The sequence below is a fragment of the Lampetra fluviatilis genome, chromosome 11, assembly GCF_964198595.1.
Source record: "Lampetra fluviatilis chromosome 11, kcLamFluv1.1, whole genome shotgun sequence".
NCBI classification, from domain to species: domain Eukaryota; kingdom Metazoa; phylum Chordata; class Hyperoartia; order Petromyzontiformes; family Petromyzontidae; genus Lampetra; species Lampetra fluviatilis.
Window position 1 is genome coordinate 4,480,100 of NC_136285.1, and position 24,515 is coordinate 4,504,614.

The window sequence follows — 24,515 nt, forward strand, 5'->3', positions numbered from 1 at the left end:
CGACGGGAGTAGAACCGCCCGCCGCTGTTGGAGGCCCGTCAACGCCAAGGTCCCGTTCCCCAGGGAGACCCAAGTCCGGGGTCTCTGGCAACCGTGTCTGTGGTGGGGTTGGAGGGGCAGCGGGGTCAAGTGGCCCCGTCGCCGTGGTAGGCCCACCCAGAGCAGGATTCGCCACATCCGCCTGCGTCACAGCTGGTTCGTCTGTAGAAGGCACGACAGGCGCGCTTGCAGAGTCAACAGGCAAGGGCAGAGGTGCGTCGGGCGCAACAGACACCGGCAAGGCAATATCAGGGGATGACGCATCCGTCCGCGGGGCCACGTAGGGCTTTAACCTAGAAGTATGAACGTACCAGCGCCGCGATCCGAACCGAACCCATGCGGATTGCGGGTTAGGGACTTCAATAAGCTTAACCGGCCCCTGCCATGGTTTGTGAAGCTTAGGGGAGGTCCCCGGCCGCACCTGCGGGCAGTGTAGCCATGCCATGTCCCCCACTCGTCAGGGGCATGTACCGGTCGAGCGCCGGGCGCAACGCTCGTTTCGCGCCTGAGTCTTGGCAGTAGCCAACCGGGCCCCCTCCCGTGCCTCGGTGACGCGTCGAATAGTGTCCTGAATGTATTCGGGGAGAGGTTTAACAGGACCCTTCGCCCCCGTACCCAGCTGTACTTCCACCGGCGGCACATTCTCGCGGCCGTACATGAGAAAAAATGGAGAATACCCAGTGGACGCATGAGGCGTCATCCGATACGCGGAGAGTACCCCAGGTATATGCAAGTCCCAATCAGCTTGTTTCTCGTCAACCGTGTGACATAGCATGGTCGACAGCGTCCGATTAAGGCGTTTCACCATGCCATCCGTCTGCGGGTGGTAAGGAGACGTATGAACCTTCTTGGTTCCCAGAGCAGCGCACACTTCCGCCAACAATTTGGAAGAAAAATTGCGCCCCTGATCCGTGAGTAGCCTCTCCGGCGCCCCTTTGTCCATCACATATCCAAATAGGAAGGCGTCCGTGATAGACGCCACCGACTGGTCGGGTAAGGGCCAAGCCATCGGCCAGCGGGAAAGATATTCCACCCCGACCAGCAAATATTTATTACCCCTAGCGGATGGCGGGAAGGGTCCCAAAATATCCAGCGCCACCAACTCGTTGATTCGAGACACTTGTATAGACTACACCGGCGGCACGTAAGGGTTTTTAGGCGGCTTCCGCCGGGCACACTCGGGACACACCCGAATGTGTCCGACGACATCAGTCGTCATGCCGTGCCAGAAGTAGTCTCGCTGCAATGTTAACAAAGTCTTCTGCACCCCGAGATGTAACAAAGTGTCGCCGTGCAGAGTCCGAATCAATTCGTACCGTAACGACGACGGTACTACCAGACGCCAGCGGTCATGCAATCCCTCCCTCCACATGAGCAAACTATCCCGGAGAGCGGCCCCCGGCGTCCCACCGGACAGCAATCTCCCCGCTCCCTTCGCAGCCCGACTCCGTAAAGCCCCCAACGAGTCGTCAAACAATTGTTCGCGAATCCATACCGAGCGCGGCAGGTTCAGAACCCCATCGGCCGGTCCTGGGCACACCGGAGCCCCAGGCACCTCGACAGCTGACACGACAGGCCGAGGGGGTAGCTGAACCGGCGTACACCTATTCGTACCCGACGCGCAAGCGCAAGGGGACCCCTGTGGTAATCTAGAGAGTGCGTCCGCATTCGCGTGACGCGACCCCTTCCGATATTGTATGTCGAAGGAAAATTCCTGCAGGGTCTCCAACCATCGTGCCAGTTGGCCAGATGGTTGGTCAACCCTCAGGGCATATTGCAGAGCCGCATGGTCCGTGCGCACAATAAATGACCAGCCGTAAAGATACGGCCGATATTGGCGGAGAAAATAGACAATAGCCAATAGCTCGCGGCGAGTAACGCAGTAGCGGGTTTCTGCCGGGGACAGTACACGGCTACCGTAGGCTACCACGCGTTCTACGCCGCCCTTGGACTGTGACAGAACGGCCCCAATCCCAGTGTCACTAGCGTCCGTATCCAGAATAAAAGGTCGATCAAAATCCGGATAGTCCAATGTCGGCGCCGTCGCCAACCAATCGCGTAGGCCCTGAAACGCCGTTTCCTCCGGCGGACCCCAACTGAACCTCCGACCTTTACCCGTAAGGAGGTGCAAGGGCCTAGCGATCATAGCAAAGTTCGGAACGAACCTGCGATAGTATGAGGCGAACCCCAGGAAGCAACGTACGTCCCCAACCGAGGCCGGGGTTGGCCAGTTGCGGACGCACGCCGTCTTCTCCAGGTCCGTGGCCACCCCGTCCGCACTGACTATGTGTCCCAAATAACGCACGGATCGTTGCAGTAGGTGACACTTTTTCGGTTTGAATTTTAATTTGGCGGAGCGCATCCTAGCAAAAACCGTCTCCAATCTCTGCAAATGTTCGTCAAATGTGCGGCTAAAGACAATGACATCGTCTAAATAAATCAAACATGTCTCCCACTGCAGACCCGTTAACACCAGCTCCATCAACCGCTGAAAAGTGGCGGGGGCCGCATTCAAGCCCATCGGAAGGCAATTAAACTGAAACAGTCCCTGCGGAGTACGGAAAGCCGTCTTTTCCCTCGAGGACTCGTCGAGGGGAAGCTGCCAGAATCCCGAAGAGAGATCCAACGTTGAAAAAAACTTCGCCCCAGACAAGGCATCGAGGGAATCATCCATACGCGGCAGGGGGTACGCGTCTGCGACGGACACCTTATTAAATTTCCGAAAATCGACGCAAAATCGCAGTTTCCCATCCTTCTTCTTCACAAGGACTACCGGCGCGCCCCATGGACTGTTAGACGGGGATATAATGTCAGCGGCTAGCATGTCCTCCACTGCACCGCGAACCTGATCCCGCTCCGTCGGGCTCAACCGATGCGAGTTCAACCGAATTGGAGCGGCATCCCCCGTATCAATGGTGGGAAAGCAGGGAGGTGCGTCCCAAGTCAAAATCATCCGAGCTGAACACGTCGGAATAACTTAGCAACAGCGTGCGAAGCGCGGACCGTTGCTCTCCGGTCAGGGATGAATTCTCCCCACATAACTCGGCAACCCAACGGTCATCCTGTCCCGTAGGCTCCGAAACCCCCCCTACCATGTCCCGGCGGACCCGGTTGTCATGGCTCGTGAACGCGGTCGTGGCGTGATCCACAACCGTTCCGGCCGGGACACTGACATTCTCTGCACTCCCATTTAGCACCTGTAAGAACGGGGGCTGGCCCGGCCGGACAATCGTTTGTGCCCCAACCAGTGCCGAGCCGCCCGTTATAGCCGTGGACGGCGATAACAGAACCCCCGCCGCTCCCTCAACGCCAGGTACTGGCTTCCGATATCTCAACGGGATAAGCATCTGCGAAACAGGTGGAATGTCAACAGATACCTCGGAGAGCGCCTGCACCTGGCAAACAGGGGCAGGCCGGCCCCATGGCGACGGTAGGAACAAAATTTTCCGCCCCCCTGGTAATTCAATGCAGTTTTGATCAACCCTTATTTGAATGGGCATTTTTGCCAGGAAATCAGTCCCCAACAAACAGGGCACCGCGAGGGACCTAGAGATCAAAACGGTCCCTGAAGCCGACACCCCCCCAATCGATATGTTGGCATCCACCTGGCCCACAATGCCCATACTTCCCCCGTTCGCCGCTATGCATGAATCCTAAACCGGTCGCACTCTCCCTGGCGGAATGCTCAAAAGATGGAAAATGACATCCGAAATAATGGTCGCGGACGCACCGGAGTCCACCAAAATCCGCACCTCGACCCCCTGAATAGAACCCGGTACCGTGGACGACCCCGTAGCGGCCGCAACTACCCTCCGTGCCAATCGGCGCCATTGCGTCAGCGAGCGACACGGGTCAATCGGAGGCACCTTGTTGTTAACGACACACGGACCGCGCGGCGATGGTGATGCATGAGGTGACAGGCCTTGCCGGGTGTCTGGTGCGCACCGACTTGCCTGTCCTGGTGTGTCTTTCCGCGCGACGTCCATGGTCGAGGCCTCCTGCTGGGGCGGTCCCGGGATGCGAGCCCAACAGTCCCTGGCGAAGTGGCCCTTACGGCCGCAGCGGAAACACTCCACGTCGTTCCGGCGCGCGGCACCCCCTCTGTCCCGGCGCTCCCGCGCTGGCGGGCCGGACCTCGGCCCCGTCCCCCCCCCCGAGCAGGCCACTGGGCGGAGGCGGCCGTCAACTCCTGCGGACCCTTGTCGTCAGGAAGGTAGACCGCCTTTGTAGGATCCCACCCCGTAGCACCGCCTTCAACGATGGGGCCCCCCGTCCAAGCTGACACCTGCTTCCAGCGTCAGAGATTAAATTGAGCGTCCAAGCACTTCGCCACAGCACGGGACGTCAATTTATCATGGGTGCACACCGGCATGGGGATCCCCAGGTCTCTAGATAATTCGAGCATCTTGCCCAACACGAGGGGCTCCAACAAATCGGGCTCCGTCTCGGGGTATGCCGCCATCGCCAGTTCCAGAACTGCGCCTCTGAAAGCCACCGGCGATTCATCAGGTGCCCGTTGGCGCTGAACAAATCTACAATGGGCATCGTCCGGAGGCTCGTACGCATCCGCCATTTCCTCGAAGACACCGTGTAGCGTCTTCTTCTTGTCGGCCTTGATGGAGTGGAAGAACCGGATGGACTCGTCGTCGAGAAGTGTTGGTAGGACTTCCAGGGCCTCCGCGTCCGTCCATTTGGCGGAGCGTACGGCCACTTGAAACCGGCAGGCGAATGCGCTCCAATCGCCGCCGATGGAGAATTCTTTGACCGTTGTTAAATGACGGCTGCGGGTTCTTGCTCCTCCGTCCTCCTCCGATGGTGACACGCGCGGCAGCGACAAGATGGCGTCACTCCGCAACGTGTGCAAGATGGCGACTTCCCGTGGCGGAGGGCGCAAGATGGCGGCTTCCCGCCGTTCCTCCTCAGCCACGCCCAAGATGGCGTCTTCGTGCCGCGTGGTCGAGAGGGCTGATGGCGACAGCAAGGCCCCATCCCGTTGTTCCCCGCCGGGCCTCCCCGAAGTCGTCGCCGGCGTCACAGGACGCACAATTGCGCCAACACCGTCTTCAGCGCCTCCAGTTGCGCCGCCACCTGTCGCCATCCGTCCTCAGCGTCCAGTCGCGCGGATGGGCCCACCGAGGCGGCCACGTCCTGCACGCCCGGAACCCCGCTCGTCCCCGCGCTGCTTTCCTCCTCCATCGTCGGTAGCGCCACCGCTGGCGGGAGGTCGTCGTCGGAAGATGTTGCAGAAGATGGTGCAGGGACGGTCTTCCTCCTGAGCTGTTTTGACATGCCGTTTCACTTCTGACACCAATGTAATAAAGGACTCTCTCGCAGATGTCGATCTCCGTTGTCCTTTAATGGGTTCGTAGAATCTCGATACCACGGCGTCCTCGCTCAGGCTCGCGTCCCTCTCGACGACCTCTCCACAGCCCCTCGGCTGCTCCGATATGCAGTCTCCCTGCTGCTCCGATATGCAGTCTCCCTGCTGCTCCGTTAGGCAGTCTCCCTGCTGCTCCGCCTGGCAGCCCCACTGCTGCTCCGCTCTCTAGCTCACTGCTGCCCCATATACCGCTAGCCTCCCACAGCCGCTAGCTCTCTCTGCGTCTGACACCGATGGCTAACAATGTCGACGTCTCCCACCGCGTGGCGACCGCGCCACTCTATCCGTCCTGCCCAGCGTGGCCTCCTCCTGTTTCACTTCGTCTCAACTCCCCCTTCCCCTTCCGGTTCTCTCCCTAAATCCTCTCTCCCACGTGACCCTAACTCCACCCACTCCCCACGTGACCCAGACTCCGCCCCCCCTCAATCCTTGCTCGCATTACACATTTAAAGGCATCTTTAACTTGGTTTTGGAGTCACGGTCATTTACATCCATGAAATCTTGTGCGCATTGCAAATTTCACGAGTCTTATTCATAATAAAGGTTTTTGGGTTAGATTGCGTAGGTATAAATGTGCCGTAACCCTCCACCACCCGACACAGCCAGTAAGGTTTGCCACATAAACAACGCGCCAATTAGTGACTACTTCAGCCATACCGTTATGTTGGAGAGTAAATCCACAACGTTTACAATTTGAGTACGACGTTTTGCGACCAATATTATTCATAATAAAGGGCGATGATGGTGGATGTAATTACCAGCGAAACGTCGTACTCAAATTGTAAACGTTGTGGATTTACTCTCCAACACAACGGTATGGCTGAAGTAGTAAAGTAATTGGCGCGTTGTTTATGTGGCAAACCTTACTGGCTGTGTCGGGTGGTGGAGGGTTACGGCACATTTATACTTACGCGATCTAACCCAAACACCTTTATTATGAATAATATTGGTCGCGCAAGCCTACTTACTGCGTGTTAAATGGCATTAGTCTTATGATCATTGTTTGTGCTCAAATGGGCTTAGCGGCACACTGGCCACACTTTGTTCACGTGGCGCCAAGGAGGAAGTCAGTGGTTCGATACCGAACCCTGACACCTATATATTTGGAGTTTGCATGTTCTCCCTGCGATCCCGTGGTTTCTTTTCATGTGCGATAGCCAGGACGCTTCTGAAAAAGAGCTCTAAAACTCAGCGGGCCTTAGCTGGGTGAAATAAAAAAAAAATAGCGAGTTGCTAGATAGCTAGATAGCTGACACACCTTGGCTGCGTTGCTGGCACGTGATGCAGGATGAGTGCCTGGAGAAGCTGAGCATCGCGACGCCCGCCCTCAACGCCGCCATCGCCGCGCTCGACACGCTCAAGTCGAGCGACATCACGCTCGTGAAGACCATGCAGAACCCGCCATCCGGAGTGCGTCTCACCCTCGCCGCAATCTGCGTTCTGAAGGTCGGCCTTTGACCCCCACCCACCACCTCCTCCCCACGACACGCGGTCGTTCTCACTGTCCATAATACGTTTTTTTGGGGGTTAGATCGCGTAAATATAAATGTGTCGTTAAACCCACCACCACCCTACACAGCCAATTAGTAAGGTTTGGCACGTCAATGAAACGTGCGAATTCGTTACTATTTCAGCACACCGGTGTGTTGGAGAGTAAACCCACAACATCTACAATTTGAGTACGACGTTTTGCTGGTGTTTACAATCCACTTCATCGTGCGATTTATAGCCAAAAACCTTTATTACGGATAATATTGGTCGTGAAAGCCTACGTGTTAAACTGCTCTCACTGTTGCGCCCAAGTGGTGAAAAAAACACCAGGATTTATCGCGGGGACATTAATGTCTCAAATGCCGCAAGAGGAGGATGGCACTACATGTAAGTGCATTGTGTTGAGTGGTGCATTGTTATGCAGCTGACAGGAAACCGGCACTTGTATTTTTTGATGTTGCGGGAAGAGTCACAACATTTCCAGGACAGCCTACCTCAGCAAGTGGATGATCATCAGCAATGTACATCACCATTCGCAATTGCCGTCTGGACTTGGCCGAGCTCTCATCCTGGTTGGCTCACCTTACATTGAGTACTGTATCTTGGTAGGAGATGTAAACGTCAGCACCGACCGGTTGCAGTCTGATGTGGTGCTGGCAATGCCCTCGCTAATAAGCACCTGGCTTGAAATAGATGCTTAGCTAGCAGCACTTTCTCAGATTGTCCGTTAAACAAACTGGGGTTGTTTTGTCTCTCTGATGTATTGCACGTAATATATTCGCGCACGTAGGTAATGTGTTATTTTTGGTGCATTATGTGTAGAAGTGGGTCTTTTTTGCGAACGCTTTAGAAAAGAATAATGTACGTAGAAACATAACTTCAATTTAACTTTTCTACATCAGAGTTTCTCAAATTCCAGTCCATGTGACCCACCGCGGTCTCTGTCTGTTCATGTTTACCAATCTCCTCCGTTCCAATTTAAATTAAGTCGTTACACGCTGCATGCACCCGAAGATTGCTAAACACACCTGAATGACATCGAGAGTGCTGATTCAAATTAAGATTGAGACGTTAAGTGCATATGTGTACGTTTGCGTCCCGTGTGGCGCAGAGCGTGTTGATTTAAAGTTATAATAATATCAACTTTAAATGCACAGATCAGCATTCGCTCACTCTCGTGGAGAGAGAACGACCCAGAGGAGCAAGGAAACACGGACAAGTGGGAAAGGTAGCCAGGCGGTGAGCAGGTGCCAAATTTGTCCCCGAGCTCTGCAGTCTTCTATGTATGAAGGTGTCCATGGCCAATTCGAATCTAGTTTCAATTAATGAGTGTTTGCACGTCGGAGGAAACCGGAGTACCTGGAGAAAACCGGAGCACCTGGAGAAAACCGAAGCGTGCGAGGTGGCAGGACTATCCCATACAGATGTAGTGAGTCCAACTGAGTCGCAGACGTTGTTCTTTAGAGGCAACACTTTTATTGTAACATCAACCCGTTAACACAAAGGGGTAACTGCCCCTTCACCAGATACAGCCTAGGGTGGTGACCACCCAGCTAACTACGCTATACTGAGGGAGTTACAGCTACGAAGGGTTAGGCCCTCTCACTCGGGGCCTCGGCCACGTGTTGATGTCTTGCAGGATGTAGAGCTTCAGCTTATGGACGTGGAGCTTCAGCTTGTAGGATGCAGCGACCCCGGTCCCTCTTAGGCACACGCCTTATATCCCCCTACGGGTCGGGGCTGCTCCGCCCTCCGCCTTCTGGAGCCTTCTAGCTCCCTCTCGATCCCTCTCGAGCGCTCCCCCCGGACACGTGCTCACCCCCTAGCCCCCCCACCTGGGGCCTTTTCTGTGGACACTCCTGATCACGTGTCTGCGGGGTCAACCAGAGTGCCTTGGCCCGGGGAAACCCTGTCCCTGGGCTGACACTCTCCCGCTCCCCCTCGTGGGGGCCCGTACTACACGCCGTGCGCGGTGCCCGTGCTATCCCAGCGCACCCCAAGCCTCGCTAGGGCTGGTGCTATACCCGCCTACGGGGTGGCCGCGATGACAATGCATCGCGTACCGTGGCCCTCTCAGGCTGGCACCATACTACACAGACAGAACAGGGGGAGTCCAGATATACTGTTCCACATTCTTTTGGAAAGCCAGGGCATGGCACCTCAACAAAGGAGAGATCTTCAGTGTGTGTGTGTCCCATGTGACAGAGTTCGTTCTCGCATATAAGACAGAGATCGTGTGTATGTGTGCCCAGCGACAGAAACCCCTTTCATGCAGGCCTTGGCAGACCTTTTCTGGTGCTCGATAATGCTCTGCTAAGGCTTTATGAGGGATCATTATCTTTGTCGAATTTAATCTCGGTAGTGCCCCCACTTTGAATCGGCACTCTCCACATCAGATGTGATTAGCAATCGTCAGACATATGCAGGCGTGTTCCACTTAACTTGTATTTAGATAACACTGATAAACCTGGACCTGCAGTGCTGTGGTGAATTGCGGGGACCAGTGGTTAGGAAAACCTGTTCGAGGTTGTGTCTAGTGACCAGAAATCAGGTGAATCAATACGTACTTTTGAGTATAATTACTTTACTTATTTTCACGTAACATTTAATATATACCGCATATTTTGACAGTTCTATTTTTTTATCGAATAATAACTGAAAATTTAAAATACAAATCACAGCGCTAAAGCTGTAATTTCCTCGTAGTATTTCTACGTCAGGATTTGGTGTTCAAATTAATGCCCATGACCAGATTCCAAAGTGCAGTAATTGCTATTTTAAGTGTACTCCTTTCAACATTCGACTCACAGACTCTGTTTAAGCACGTGCTTGTTGAGGAGTGACATTTGGAGTGCACGGAGAAGCATCCTACGCCATGTCCTGCTCAGCAGCATCCTGAACGTGTTTTGGCATCCATTAGAACGCTTTAATTGAACATTTCCGAAAGAAAAAAAAAGATTCTGCCGTACAATGCCTTATCATCCCATCTTAATTAAAAACAATTTTCGTGATTTCCTTGAGGGAAATAGATTGCTTTTCACAAACTTTTTGACGTTGATATTATTTATCGAACTGACCTGTTTAATTTACGCTTTGCCTATTTATTTCAGGGTATAAAACCGGAGAAGAAGACTGATGCAAATGGCAAGATGGTGGACGATTACTGGCCGTCGTCCAAGAAAATGCTGGGAGATATGAAGTTTTTGGAATCCCTGAAGGTAGCGCTCAGTAATTAAATCCTCTTCATTTGTCAGAAACTGTTTTTGCCCAGGGCTTGACAGCAGCAAAGATAAATGTGTGCAATGTAGACCTGCACCCGTGTGTCCTCCGTAGATAACTGCCCCTCAAGAGTCTCCGTGATGCGAGCCGGCAAGGTCATCCTGAGCATTTTAAGAAAAAGAAAGCGAAGGGAAAATGATACAAAATCCTGTTCTCTGTCTGTCATTATGCAAATGTGTCCATATATGATACCCCATACGTGTCAAGTCTCAAGGATTACCCTTGAGACTCACAGTTGCTTTTCTATTAAAAATGTTGAGTTGTCTCTCAGCCCGTTGCGATGTCGTTTGTTATTTACCTGTTGTAAATAATTCACTCAGCCCTATTGATTGGGGTGCCTCATTGGCAGATGCCGCCTACGGTTCAGGTCTCTTCAAGTCTTGTGTAAGGATCAGCTCCAAAATGTTTTTATTTACTCATGATAGCGGGAAACTAATATCTGTCCCAGATTTTATTACTGTAAGTGGTGTACAGGGTCGTCCAGATGTCTTGTGACCCCCCAATTAATTGACCCCTCACGTGTGTTTTCCTTCGCATATTCATTTCTGTTTTAAATAAAACTTAAACAACAAAAAATCATTTTATATAATTAAATGTAGGTCACAAGACATCTCTACATTAGCCTAGTGCTGCTTTGCAAACTCATTTGGTAAACCCCCTCTTCTGCATAAGTAGACTCGTGCTTGCTTGTGCAACTGTCAAAATGTTGCTGTGCCTCGATTTATTGGGTCCTTCTCGGTTTCTTTCGGGCTCTGTCTTGTTATTCTCAATGTTTTCTGTAAGGATCTCACCGAATTGAATGAAGCCTTTGGGTTTGCCATGAATTAAACTGGTTCTTCATTCTTGATTTGAAGCTTTCGTGACTGCAGGAATCCATACTCTTTGGTTTTTTCGGTAAAGTCACGTAGCTAAATAATAATAGATCACGACGTTTCGATCGAAACAGGCTGCTGAAACAGGTCCGTATATATGATAATAAGGACCTGTTTCAGTCGCCTGTTTATCTTTCCCACCTGAGGACGACCGCTTGTGTGGCGATCGAAACGTCGTGATCTATCATTCGTTTTCTACGCGACTTTACCGAAAGAACCAAAGAGTATGGTTCTTCATTCTCATTATTGTCGTTTACTGTGCCCTACCATTGCTGAGGATACTGCCTTGGCGTAATAATTAGAGGCAGCCGTTTCAGTCTCCCGGTACAGCAATTAAAACAATGCTGCATGTTTCTTAAATCCTGACACCTCCATCCACTCAGAAAGTATAAATAGAGAACACCACAGCCGATTGGCAGATTCGTGCATGGTGGAGTAAACGAAACTATTTAAATTTTACCAGTTAAGGCCCATTGAGCTATACAGCTCTTTTTCAGAAGCGACCTGGCCAAAAATGATAGCTTAACGAAGTGGCTTATCATGTGGCAATTCATAGCAGCCATATACTCTAAATGCATGTTTCTAAAAAGTGTCCGTTCTCCCACCTCTTCCCAGATGTCTGGCTAGCATGCAAGAGTAGGCCAAAATAGCCACTAGGGAGGCTCCCTAGAGCTCCCTCTTGTGGATACCCTTCTGCCAACATTGGCGCGAGCACGTGATTGCAGGGCTGCGCCTTGACCGTTAGCTTTGAGGAAATATTCTGGCTTCCACATTTTGTAGAGATCTCAAACCACTCACATCAGTGCCCCCAGTGGCATTTGCTTATTCAGCCACACTTTGCTGATGAGGCTCAGTAAAGTGGGAACTTTTGCAATTATAAAATGATTAAATAAATGCATTGGCTAGAGAGGGCCAGTAGGTGAATAACTAGTTCATCTCAGTGACTGAATAAACATTTTATATTAATGTGAGTTTTTTTTTCATCACGAAAAGCCATCCTGAGACCGTTTAATTTTTTTTTACTTTGATTAAACTAGGCTCGAAAGTGAAATGGTCTCCACCCCATCACCAATAACTGACTCAACAAAAAGAACACATTGAATTTAGTTTTTGTTTAGCTTAATTTAGATATATTTAAGTTCTAAGCATTGCATTTTTTTGTTTGATCAACATACGATGAACAGTCTTTGCAGGGCACGTACAAAAAGTGCCCACCCCGAGTGTGGATAGAGAGGTCAATGGAAGCAAAAATTAGTTTTATTATTTTAAATCCTGGGGCCATTCTGTGCCACAGGGTATTCACTGCGTCCTGCTGTGTCTCGTGCCATGACTCTGAAAGCACAATTTGGATATTATTGGAGCGGGCGGCAAAACCAAAAGCTTAGTATTCCTTTCTACTTCGTTTTTTTTTTATATAAACAGGATGATATTCCTTCGGTTATATTTTTTTTCCTCCCAACTTTGCAGGAGTTCGACAAGGACAACATCCCACCGAAAGTGATCGCGCAGGTCCGCCGCGACTACATCGGCAATCCCGAGTTCCAGCCGAACGTTATCCGTAACGTGTCTTCGGCGTGCGAGGGCCTCTGCAGCTGGGTTCGTGCCACCGAGGTCTACGACAAAGTGGCCAAGGTGAGCGAGCCGAGCGGGTGCCAGCCGCCCCTCGCTCGGAGCAGCCGTCGCTCGACTGCGGCTGAGCAAGCCTCCCCCCCTCCCCACCGCCTCGCCACCCACTGGGGGTAGGAGGGACGCTGCCACAGCGGTGTAAGGGTCAAGCACCTCCGATTAGCAGGGTTGGCTGCGTACGGTGTGAAAGAGGTTCAACATGCATATAAAGACGACAACGATCCCCCGAATAACATTAACAAACTGTTGGGGCGAGTGCTGTTAGCGAGCACCTATGAAGGCCGGCACGGCACACGATGGGTTTGGGTGGCCAGCACCATGCCCGACTGCTTTTGTTTCCCCAGTGGTGATGTTTACACACTGCACCAGGTACTCATTTGAGGCTGAGTCTACCTAGGGGAGGCCCATGACCAGTTCAGATTATCATCTCATCACTGGTGTTGGCCGTGATTGGGAATCGAACTCGGGTCACCAGGTTCATAGTGCAACGTGCTAACCGTTACACTACATAAATACATACACATATGTAGGTACAGCTCGCTGGACATGCAATCTGTAATAAAAGACTTGACCACGATCTCTGGCTCAGTGTCCTTTATTTGGTCCGTACTGTATTACCCACACGGCTGTCTCTTCTTATTCTCTCAGTGCTGGTTCCGATGTTGCTCCAGTCACCATCAGCAGCCCCGCTGCTGTTCTTTGTCGCTCTTGCAGCCCCCACAGCAGCTCCGCTGCTGTTACTCACTCTCAGCCCCCTTGGCTGTAATCGCTGCTGCTCACTCCGCAGCGCTGACAGCCTCGTGCTGTCTCTCTCTCTCTTCGTCGCTCCTGCGACTCTCTGCAGCCACACCGCTGCCTCTAACACACAGCCTTCCTGGCTGTACTCTCCTCTCTCTTCGTCGCTCCTGCGACTCTCTGCAGCCACACCGCTGCCTCTAACACACAGCCTTCCTGGCTGTACTCTGGGGTCGGCTCCCGCTCGCCGGCGGTGCCCCCCCTCCTCTCATTCGCCCTCGTGGCCTCACCCTTTTCCATTCACAACCCGACTGACTTCTCTTTCCGGTTTACCCACTTAAGGACCCCAACCTTTCACCCACGTCACCTGGCTCCGCCTCCTTGTGACGTCACATCCGGAAGGTCGCTTTCGCCCGCATTACAAATCCATAGGTCGCCGGTTCGATCTCCCGGCAGTAGAAGTCGAAACAATGGTGTAAGTTTCTTGAATTCCTCGCCTCTGGCTGTCCAGCAGTATACAGTACATGGGTAACGTCACACCTCGTCAGTTAAGCTGGCCATCGAACAAATACGATAACTGGATCACACTCTTTAAAATGCGCTTCTGCAGACGTCTGAAACGCTCCTCCTTCCGATATTAGTAAGTTACTGGAGCTGTGCACTTTTAAATCTAGATTGAAAACAAATTTCTTCGAACTACTTTTTGTGTATAAATTTCTATTTTAAAGCTTTCGTGACTGCAGGGATTCATCTTCTTGGTTCTTTCGTAAAGTCACATAGAAGGGAAGTAATAAAGTAATAAAACTAAAACACAATAAAATAATAGAAGAAATTAGTATTTTTATTTATTTTATTATTTCCCTTCTATGTGACATTACCGAAAGAACCAAGAATATTTTTGCGTATAGTTTGTTGTTCTTCCCGCGCACCTCCGATTAGCGCGGTTGCCTATGTACAGTGTGAAAGATGTTCGACATACAGCTAACATGTGGTGGGGTTAAAGTATGGGTCTGGGAAGCGTAGAAGAGTAGGCCAAATATCCTCTCGAGAGCTCCCTCTTGCAGAGGCCCCTCTGTTAACAGTGGCACGAGAAAACAATTGCAGGGCTGCATCTCTACCTGTTATATCTGCTATTTTACAAAATTTCCCCATCATCATTGAATATTTGGTTGTCTTTTTGGAGAAACTGCCCCAGCCATACGAATGTAGAATTCCCACCTCTGGCTGTGGTTTGCCAATGGAGAGGAGCACCACTTCACTCTTAATTACTTAACGAGCATGAACTCACTACGTTTATGAATCTGTAATGCGGGCGAAAGCGACCTTCCGGATGTGACGTCACGAGGAGGCGGAGCCAGGTGACGTGGGTGAAAGGTAGGGGGTCCTTAAGCGGGTAAACCGGAAGGAGAAGGCAGTCGGGGTGTGAATGGAAAGGTGTGGGGCCACGCGGGCGTACAAGCCGAGGGGGCACCGTCAGAAGCGGGAGCCAACCCTGGGAACAGTAGGGAGCTACTGGGAGGTGTAAAGCTGCAGATAGAGATAGGCAGTAAGGCTGTGTGTGAGGAGCAGCGGGGTGGCTGCCAGGAGTCGCAGGAGCGACGAGAAGGCGAGACAGCACGAGGCCGTCAGAGCTGCAGCAGGAACAGCCAAGGGAGCTGTGTGAGAGTACAGCAGCGGAGCTGCTGTGGGGCTGCAAGAGCGACAAGAACAGCAGCGGGGCTGCTGATGTGGACTGGAGTGACATCGGAACCAGCACAGAGAGAATAAGAGAGACAGCCGTGTGGGGACGCAGTACGGACCGAATAAAGGACACTGAGCCAGATATTGTGGTCAAGTCTTTTATTACACTGGGGTCAGAAGTGAAACGGCATGTCTAAGCAAGTAAGGAAGAAAATTCCCCCGGCGCCAGCATCGGCTTCTTCGTCCGACGACGACGAATTCCCTCCGACCACGGATTTTGCTGGGGTGGTGGAGGAGAGCCCTGCTGAGGCGAGCACGGGGACGGGCGTGGAAGATGTCGGCGCGATGGCGGGTCCGTCAACAACATCGGACGCTGAGCAAAGATGGCAACAGGTGGCAGAACAACTGGAGACACTCAAGGACGTCCTGGCGCATCTGTGTCACCTCGTTACGCCAAGGACGACGATGGAACGAGAAGGTGCTCCACGGGCCGCCACGTTGCCTGCCCTGCCGCCGCCATTGGCCACGCGGCAAGAAGACGCCATCTTGCGCGCTCCGCGGCGCCAAACCGCCATCTTGGCCACGCCGCGGGCCGACGCCATTTTGAATTTACCTCCACAACAACCATCATTGGAAGACGGCGTGAAGAGGAGTCGGAGTCGCCACCTTACTACGGTTAAGGAATTCTCTATCGGGGGCGATTGGAGCGCTTTCGCCTGCCGATTTTTGGCGGCGGTTCGTTCAGCAAGATGGACCGATGCGGAGGCCTTGGAAGTGTTGCCGACTCTACTGGACGACGAATCTGTGCGATTTTTCCGTTCCATAACGGCCGATAAGAAGAAGACGTTATGTGGAGTTTTTGAGGAAATGGCCGACGCCTATGAGCCACCTGACGACGCGCATCGGCGATTCGCTCAACGACAACGAGCACCCGAAGAATCGCCCGTGGCGTTCAGGGGTGCGGTGTTGGAGCTGGCCATGGCAGCATATCCTGACACGCCACAGGATCTGCTCGAGCCCCTCATATTGGGAAAAATGCTGGAGCTGTCTCGGGATCTGGGGATCCCCATGCCTGTGTGTGGGCATGAGAAGCTCACGTCCCGGGCGGCAGCAAAGTGTCTGGACGCGCAGTTTAATCTCCGTCGCTGGAAGCAAGTGGCGGCATGGACGGGTGGGCCCGTCAAGGAAGGAGGCGCGATGGGGTGGGACCCCACAAAGGCGATCTATGTGCCGGATGAGCGGGGTCCACAGGAGCTGACGGCTGCCTCCTCTCCATGGCCGGGACGCGGAAGGCCGGGGCCGCGCGCTACGCCATCGGGACGGGGCCGCCGGGACGCAGGACCTGCGCTTCGGCGCATCGAGGCCGATTGCTTCCGCTGCGGCCGTAGGGGCCATTACGCCAAAGATTGCTGGGCCCGCTTCCCGGGTCCGCCGCAGCAGGAGCCCACAACACCGGACAAGCCGACCAAGGAACCTCCGAAACAGGCATGTCGGCACGCACCAGACACTCGGCAAGGCTTTACACCTCACCCACCACCTGTGTTGCGCGATCCTATTGTTGTTGTTAAAGAAAGGCCATCGACGGGGCCTTGTCATTCAGTTACGCAGTGGCGCAAATTGGCACGGAGAGTTGTCGCGGCCGCTACGGGTTCGTCCACTGTACCGGGGTCCATACAAGGTGTGGACGTGCGCATTTTGGTCGACTCGGGAGCGTCTGCGACTATTATATCGGATGTCATTTTCCATCTGTTGGGCATTCCGCCGGGGGCTGTGCGTCCGGTTTATGGGTCTTGCGTCGCTGCAAACGGGGGTAGTATGGGGATTGTGGGCCAGGTGGATGCTAAGATATCTATAGGGGATGTGTCGGCTTCGGGCGTTGTGTTAATATCGAGATCTTTGGCGGTTCCTTGCTTACTAGGCACGGATTTTTTGGCTAAGATGCCCATTTTGATTAAAATCAATGAGAATTGTATTGAATTGCCGGGGGGCCGTCGAATCTCGTTTCTGCCGTCGCCCTGGGGGCGACCTGCTTCGGCCGTACAGGTGCAGGCGCTGTCCGTCGCATCTGTGGACATCCCACCTGGTTCACAGATGCTTATACCCTTGCGGTATCGGAAGCCCCTGCCCAATCGGCTAGGAGCATTAGGGGTCTTGTTGTCACCATCCGCCACGATAACAACGGGATTGGCGTTAGTTGGGGCACAGACCATCGTCCGGCCGGATCAATTACCGGTTTTACAGGTGCTTAATGCGGGGGTGGAAAACATCCGTGTTCCGGCCGGTACGGTTGTGGCACATGCCACTACGGCGTTTGCGACGCACGATTGTCCGCATCGCCGAGGAGTGGTCGCTGGTGTTTCCGAGCCAAGGAGTTCGGATAATCGTTGGATCGCTACCTTATGTGACGAAAATTCTTCCCTGTCCGTGGGGCAACGTGATGCGCTGCGTAAATTGTTGCTGACGTATTCGGATGTATTCAGCTCCGACGATTTGGATTTGGGACGCACATCGTTGCTTTCCCATCACATTGAGACGGGCGACGCTGCCCCTATTCGGTTAAATTCGCATCGGATGAGTCCAGCGGAGCGAGAACACGTTCGGGGGGCGGTGGAAGACATGTTGGCTGCGGACATTATATCGCCATCTAACAGCCCATGGGGCGCTCCTGTGGTCTTGGTTAAGAAAAGGATGGCAACTTGAGATTTTGTGTCGATTTCCGGAAATTGAATAAGATATCGGTGGCAGATGCGTACCCCCTGCCGCGTATGGACGACTCCCTTGACGCATTGTCGGGGGCTAAGTTCTTTTCCACACTGGACCTCTCTTCGGGATTTTGGCAGCTTCCCCTTGACGAGTCCTCACGGGAGAAAACCGCATTCCGTACGCCGCAGGGGTTATTTCAATTCAACTGCCTCCCGATGGGATTGAATGCGGCCCCTGCTACGTTTCAAAGATTGATGGAGCTCGTTTTGACGGGGTTGCAGTGGGAGACGTGTCTTATATATTTGGACGATATTATTGTGTTCAGCCGCACATTTGAGGAACATTTAACGCGGCTGGAGACAGTGTTCACGAGGATGCGCTCTGCCAATTTGAAATTCAAACCAAAGAAATGCCACCTACTGCAACGGTCCGTCCGTTATTTGGGGCACATTGTGAGTGCCGAGGGGGTGTCCACGGATCCGGAAAAGACGGCGTGTGTCCGGGATTGGCCGACTCCGGCCTCTGTGGGGGATGTTCGACGGTTTTTGGGATTTGCCTCGTATTACCGAAGATTTGTGCCGGGGTTTGCGACGATTGCGAGGCCCTTGCATCTCCTTACGGGTAAAGGACGGAAATTTGTTTGGGGAGAGCCGGAAGAGGCGGCCTTTCGGAGTCTGCGCGATCTATTGGCTACGGCCCCGACATTGGATTATCCCGATTTTGATCGCCCTTTCATTCTCGATACGGACGCGAGTGACACAGGTATTGGGGCGGTATTATCACAGTCTAAAGGGGGCGTAGAGCGCGTCGTGGCGTATGGTAGCCGAGTCTTGTCGCCTGCGGAAACACGCTACTGTGTCACTCGTAGAGAACTTTTGGCGGTTGTTTTTTTCCTACGGCAATTTCGACCGTACCTTTACGGTCGTTCTTTTATTGTGCGTACGGATCATGCGGCCTTGCAATATGCACTTAAAATGGACCAGCCATCGGGACAGTGGGCACGTTGGTTGGACACGCTGCAGGAGTTTTCCTTCCAAATTCAACATCGGAAGGGAGTGCGCCATGCGAACGCTGACGCGCTTTCCAGATTACCAGGGCGCGCCCCTTGTAAATGTGCGTCGGGGACGCATAGGTGTTCGCCGATTCTCAACCCCCCTCAGCCGCTCACGTTGGCCGTCGGGAAGTCGGATACTCCGATGGAACCGGGACCGACTGATGGGGTTTTGAATCTGCCGCGGTCTGTCTGGATTCGGGAACAGATGATGGACGAGTCGTTGTTGTCCATGCGGAAGCGGTCTATGAGGGACAAGGGGAGTCCGAGTTCGGCTGTGGGGCCGCGAACCGCTCTCCGAGATGGTCTGCTTATGTGGCAAGAAAGGTTCCAGGAAAGCTGGCGTGTGGTGGTACCAACGTCCTTGCGATTTGAGTTGATTAGAACTCTCCATTGTGACACACTATTGCATTTAGGGGTGCAGAAGACCTTGTTGACATTACAACGTCATTATTTTTGGCACGGCATGGCGACAGATGTCGTAGGGCACGTGCGCGCGTGCCCTGAATGCGCCCGGCGTAAGCCGCCTAAACATCCTTACGTGCCGCCTCTCCAGTCGATTCAGGTGTCTCGAGTCAATGAATTGGTGGCACTGGACATATTGGGACCCTTCCCACCATCGGCGAGGGGAAATAAATATTTGCTGGTAGGGGTCGAGTATCTCTCCCGTTGGCCGATGGCCTGGCCGTTGCCCGATCAGTCGGCCGCGGCCATCACCGACGCCTTTTTGTTTGGGTACATTATGGACAAGGGGGCGCCTGAGAGACTCCTCACGGACCAGGGCCGAAATTTCTCTTCTAAATTATTGGCTGAAGTGTGCGCGGGCCTTGGGACTAAGAAAATACGGACATCTCCATACCATCCGCAGACGGATGGTATGGTTGAGCGGCTGAACAGGACATTGTCTGCCATGCTTTGCCATACTGTGAGTGAACAGCAATCAGATTGGGATCTGCACATCCCCGGAGTGCTTTCGGCGTACAGGATGACGCCCCATGCGGCTACAGGGTATTCGCCGTTTTACCTTATGTATGGTCGGGAAAACGTGCCTCCGGTGGATGTGCAATTGGGTACTGGGGTGAAGGGACCTCGTAAACCACTCCCTGAATACATTCAGGACACGGTTCGCCGGGTTACGGAGGCGCGGGAAAACGCCCGCGTGGCTACGGCCAAAGCCCAGGCCCGGAACGAGCGGTATGCTCGGCGGTCTGAGGGGGAGTGCCCCTGGAAGGTGGGAGACCTGGCCTGGCTCCATTGCCCGCAGGTGCGGCCGGGGACCTCTCCTAAATTGCACAAACCTTGGCATGGTCCTGTGCGCCTCATTGAGGTTCCCAATCCACAGTCGGCGCGCGTTCAGTTTGGTTCTCGCCGTTGGTTTGTTCATACGTCGCGGTTGAAACCATATGTTGCTCCCCTACGTGATGCGTCATCTCCCAATGTTGCCTTGCCGGGGTCTGTTGCTGCTGACTCTGACTCTTCCCCGCCTGCGTCCATTGATCTTGCTAGAGCGCCTGTCGTACCTGTTCCAGACAGGCCGACCGTGACACCGCGGGGGAGGAGTGGGCCTGCTCGGAGGGCGCCTGCCAAGGCTGCGGGACCTTCAAGCCCGGCGACCCTTCCGACCCCGCTGCAGGCGCATTCGCCGAATATGACCAAGACTGATTCGTCAGGGACACGAGATGTCGGTGGACTTCCAATCGCAGCAGGGGAATTACCCCCTGTCATTTCTCGTGTTCCATCGCGTCCCCGTTCTACAAGTGGGCCGCCGACCGTCCGGGACGGGCCGGCGACCCGCACTCGTTCCAAATCGCTTACGTTTCGTTGATTGTATGTTGTTATTGTTCTTGTTCTTGCCGTCGTATTTATCGCATGCTTTCGTACGTTCGTCGATGTTACTTGTGTGTTGTTCTTGTTGTTATATTGCATGCTTAGTGTCCTTTAAGGGGGAAGGTCGGTTCACCGCATTACGCTTTGGTGTTGTCCAGCCGAGGTCGGCTGGGTTTTTTCTATGGGGGAGGGTGGTGTAATGCGGGCGAAAGCGACCTTCCGGATGTGACGTCACGAGGAGGCGGAGCCAGGTGACGTGGGTGAAAGGTAGGGGGTCCTTAAGCGGGTAAACCGGAAGGAGAAGGCAGTCGGGGTGTGAATGGAAAGGTGTGGGGCCACGCGGGCGTACAAGCCGAGGGGGCACCGTCAGAAGCGGGAGCCAACCCTGGGAACAGTAGGGAGCTACTGGGAGGTGTAAAGCTGCAGATAGAGATAGGCAGTAAGGCTGTGTGTGAGGAGCAGCGGGGTGGCTGCCAGGAGTCGCAGGAGCGACGAGAAGGCGAGACAGCACGAGGCCGTCAGAGCTGCAGCAGGAACAGCCAAGGGAGCTGTGTGAGAGTACAGCAGCGGAGCTGCTGTGGGGCTGCAAGAGCGACAAGAACAGCAGCGGGGCTGCTGATGTGGACTGGAGTGACATCGGAACCAGCACAGAGAGAATAAGAGAGACAGCCGTGTGGGGACGCAGTACGGACCGAATAAAGGACACTGAGCCAGATATCGTGGTCAAGTCTTTTATTACAAATCTAATAATTGGTTCTTTACCCTTCTATCTGGCAACAAAACTGACACCTTTTTACAAGGAGTCATGTTTGCATAGACCGCAATACCTGCAGTCATAATACAAACAAAAGAACATAACTCTGATAATGTGCACTGTCCTTAAAGTTGATTGATCCACACCCGAGACAGCTTTCCTTAGAGCCTAATCTCATATGGGTTGGACCAGATGACGCCAAAAGGCGCACAACTCAAAGACAATGCACCATCAGAGTATGAGAGCTCGGGGCAAGCATCTACACTATGGGAACCTCATTTGCCAGTAAAAATATGATAATTGGTTCTTTACCCTTCTATCTGGCAACAAAACTGACACCTTTTTACAAGGAGTCATGTTTGCATAGACCGCAATACCTGCAGTCATAATAAAAACAAAAGAACATAACTCTAAGGAAAGCTGTCTCGGGTGTGGATCAATCAACTTTAAGGACAGTGCACATTATCAGAGTTATGTTCTTTTGTTTGTATTATGACTGCAGGTATTGCGGTCTATGCAAACATGACTCCTTGTAAAAAGGTGTCAGTTTTGTTGCCAGATAGAAGGGTAAAGAACCAATTATCATATTTTTACTTGCAAATGAGGTTCCCATAGTGTAGATGCTTGCCCCGAGCTCTCATACTCTGATGGTGCATTGTCTTTGAGTTGTGCGCCTTTTGGCGTCATCTGGTCCAACCCATATGAGACTAGGCTCTAAGGAAAGCTGTCTCGGGTGTGGATCAATCAACTTTAAGGACAGTGCACATTATCAGAGTTATGTTCTTTTGTTTGTATTATGACTGCAGGTATTGCGGTCTATGCAAACATGACTCCTTGTAAAAAGGTGTCAGTTTTGTTGCCAGATAGAAGGGTAAAGAACCAATTATCATATTTTTACTGGCAAATGAGGTTCCCATAGTGTTTATGAATCTAGTTTAATTGCAGGTTTACTGGCAGCATTCAAACCAAGCAGTGGTCTGACATGGTGCAGTATTAGCCCCCTCAGCTTTCTCAGATACCTCTGAATTTTTTTTCTTCATGAGATCACGTAAATATGAATGTGTCATTAACCCTCCACCACCCGACACATCCAATTAGTAAGGTTTGTCATGTTAAAAAAACAACCATGCTACTTAGTTACTATCTCAGCACACTGGTGTGTTGGAGAGCAAACCCACAAACTGTACAATTTGAGTATGTTGGTAATTACATCCAGCTTCATCAGGTGATTTGCCAGGATTGTGCAGATGTTTTTTTTATATGAATAATATTGGTCGCGAAAGCCTACGTGTTAAACTTTCAAATATGTATTTACAAATGAGTAAAATCATCAGTCGTTTCAAAGAAAATATTTGAAACATGAACGTGCAGTAGGTTAATCATATTTCCTTGGTCTTGTGAGTTGAGTTAAGGTCACACTGTGCATGGCTTCCCTCGCCGTGCAATGCCATCTCCATCACGGACAGCCACAATGGGGCCAGCGTTGACAGCATCTCATTTGAATTTGGTGCCGTCTGGGGCTGATTTAGCATAATAGATGCCCTGAGCCAACAAATGGCTCTGAGGCCCCTTCAGACGTCTCTGTGTGTGCGTGTTATACACTCTGTCACTTGCCTTTTACCAGCCTCAATAGATAAATACCCATTTTGCAGAATTTGCCACAACAGTTTAACAAGAAAGAATCATCATTGCATTTGTATGAGCACGTGCACTTACATACACGCACACATTTACGCCTCCGCTCTCGTCTTCATATGTTACTGGGATTTTTTATAGCCCGATGGTATCAACTGTGGTCTAATTTTGATGTAAAATGATTGTACCACCAGGCCATTTACTAAGTTTGCACAACTTTTGTTCATCCTAACCCATTAATTTAAGACCAGATATGAGCAGTTTTTTTTCAACCTTGTTTAATATCATTATAAGCATCCAGCGATTAAAATGTGATGATTTTCCAGATTTAGGAAATCCATGTAAATTGGTAATATACTTATGTTTTACAACACGTGTCATATTGGGGTAAATTAATTAACCTTTTTAAATTAGCATTGGGCAGTATTGATCTCTTTTTGTGCCTTTGATCCGCTAGGAAAAAAATCTGCATTTTCTTACGAATGGAATACAATGTTAAAAAAAACCTGCTCTTATCTTCTCACAAAGTAGTACTTATTCTATTGACCATAAAAGAGATGATCAACCCCCTCTCCCCCTGTGTAGATTGTGAGCCAAACTCTCTATGGACGGTGCTTCCACATGTTTGCCACAGTGGCGATATATTTAATACATCGCCTGCTATACAGGATGTCGATCCCGACCCTGACGCCTGTATATTTGGAGTTTGAATGTTCTCCCTGTGTTCACGTGGATTTTCCTCCGGGTCCTCTGGATTTTCCCTCCACATTTAGGAACACGCATTTAAAGTATTTGGCTGGAATACATTTCAATATAAGCCACTTCGTTGAGCTCTCACTTGTTGCCAGGTCGCTTCTGAACTGCTTGTTTTGTGTTTCGTTAGTTGTTCTTCCCACGCCCCTCCGATTAGCATGGTTAACTACGTACGGTGCGAAAGAAGTTCAACATACATCCATACATTCTGAAAAAGAGCTATATAGCTCAGTGGGCCTTACCTGGTAAAGGAAAAATAGTTCAGTTTAGTTCGCTCAGCTTATCGTTAATGTAATAAAGAATCTACGTGGGCATCTATACGAGCACCAAACACAAGACTGGGGGTCAGCGATTGCAAACTGGAGCAAGTCCGGCGAGTGCAAATGCCTCGTAATAATCATCACGGCACCACTTACTGGCCACGCCAAACAACGCGAGAACCCATGCCAGGCCGCTTCACTGGCTCGATGGTCATTGCGCCCGGCAGATTGTGGCACCCAAGAGGGCGCGCCTGGTGGAGGCAGAGGCGGAGTTGGCGCTGCAGATGGAGCAGCTTGAGGTGAAGCGGGAGGAGCTGCGCGAGGTGAGCGCCAAGCTAGGTGCCCTGCAGGACCGCCTGGCACTTCGCCTCGCCGACAAACAACAGCTGGAGGACAGCATCCAGCTCACGCGGTATGGTGTGCCACTTCA

At 52.1% G+C, this 24,515-nt stretch overlaps 1 protein-coding gene across 10 annotated transcripts in view; it reads left to right on the plus strand.

The window, feature by feature from the left end:
• LOC144934736 (dynein axonemal heavy chain 3-like) overlaps nt 1–24,515 on the plus strand; it is an 864,594-nt gene that overhangs the window by 764,582 nt on the left and 75,497 nt on the right. For all 10 annotated transcript variants that reach the window (XM_078860821.1, XM_078860816.1, XM_078860817.1 and 7 more), the window contains 4 exons: nt 6,707–6,865; nt 10,021–10,128; nt 12,529–12,693; nt 24,313–24,497. In XM_078860821.1, coding sequence (XP_078716947.1) covers nt 6,707–6,865; nt 10,021–10,128; nt 12,529–12,693; nt 24,313–24,497 — 617 coding nt within the window. The remainder of the gene's footprint in view (nt 1–6,706; nt 6,866–10,020; nt 10,129–12,528; nt 12,694–24,312; nt 24,498–24,515) is intronic.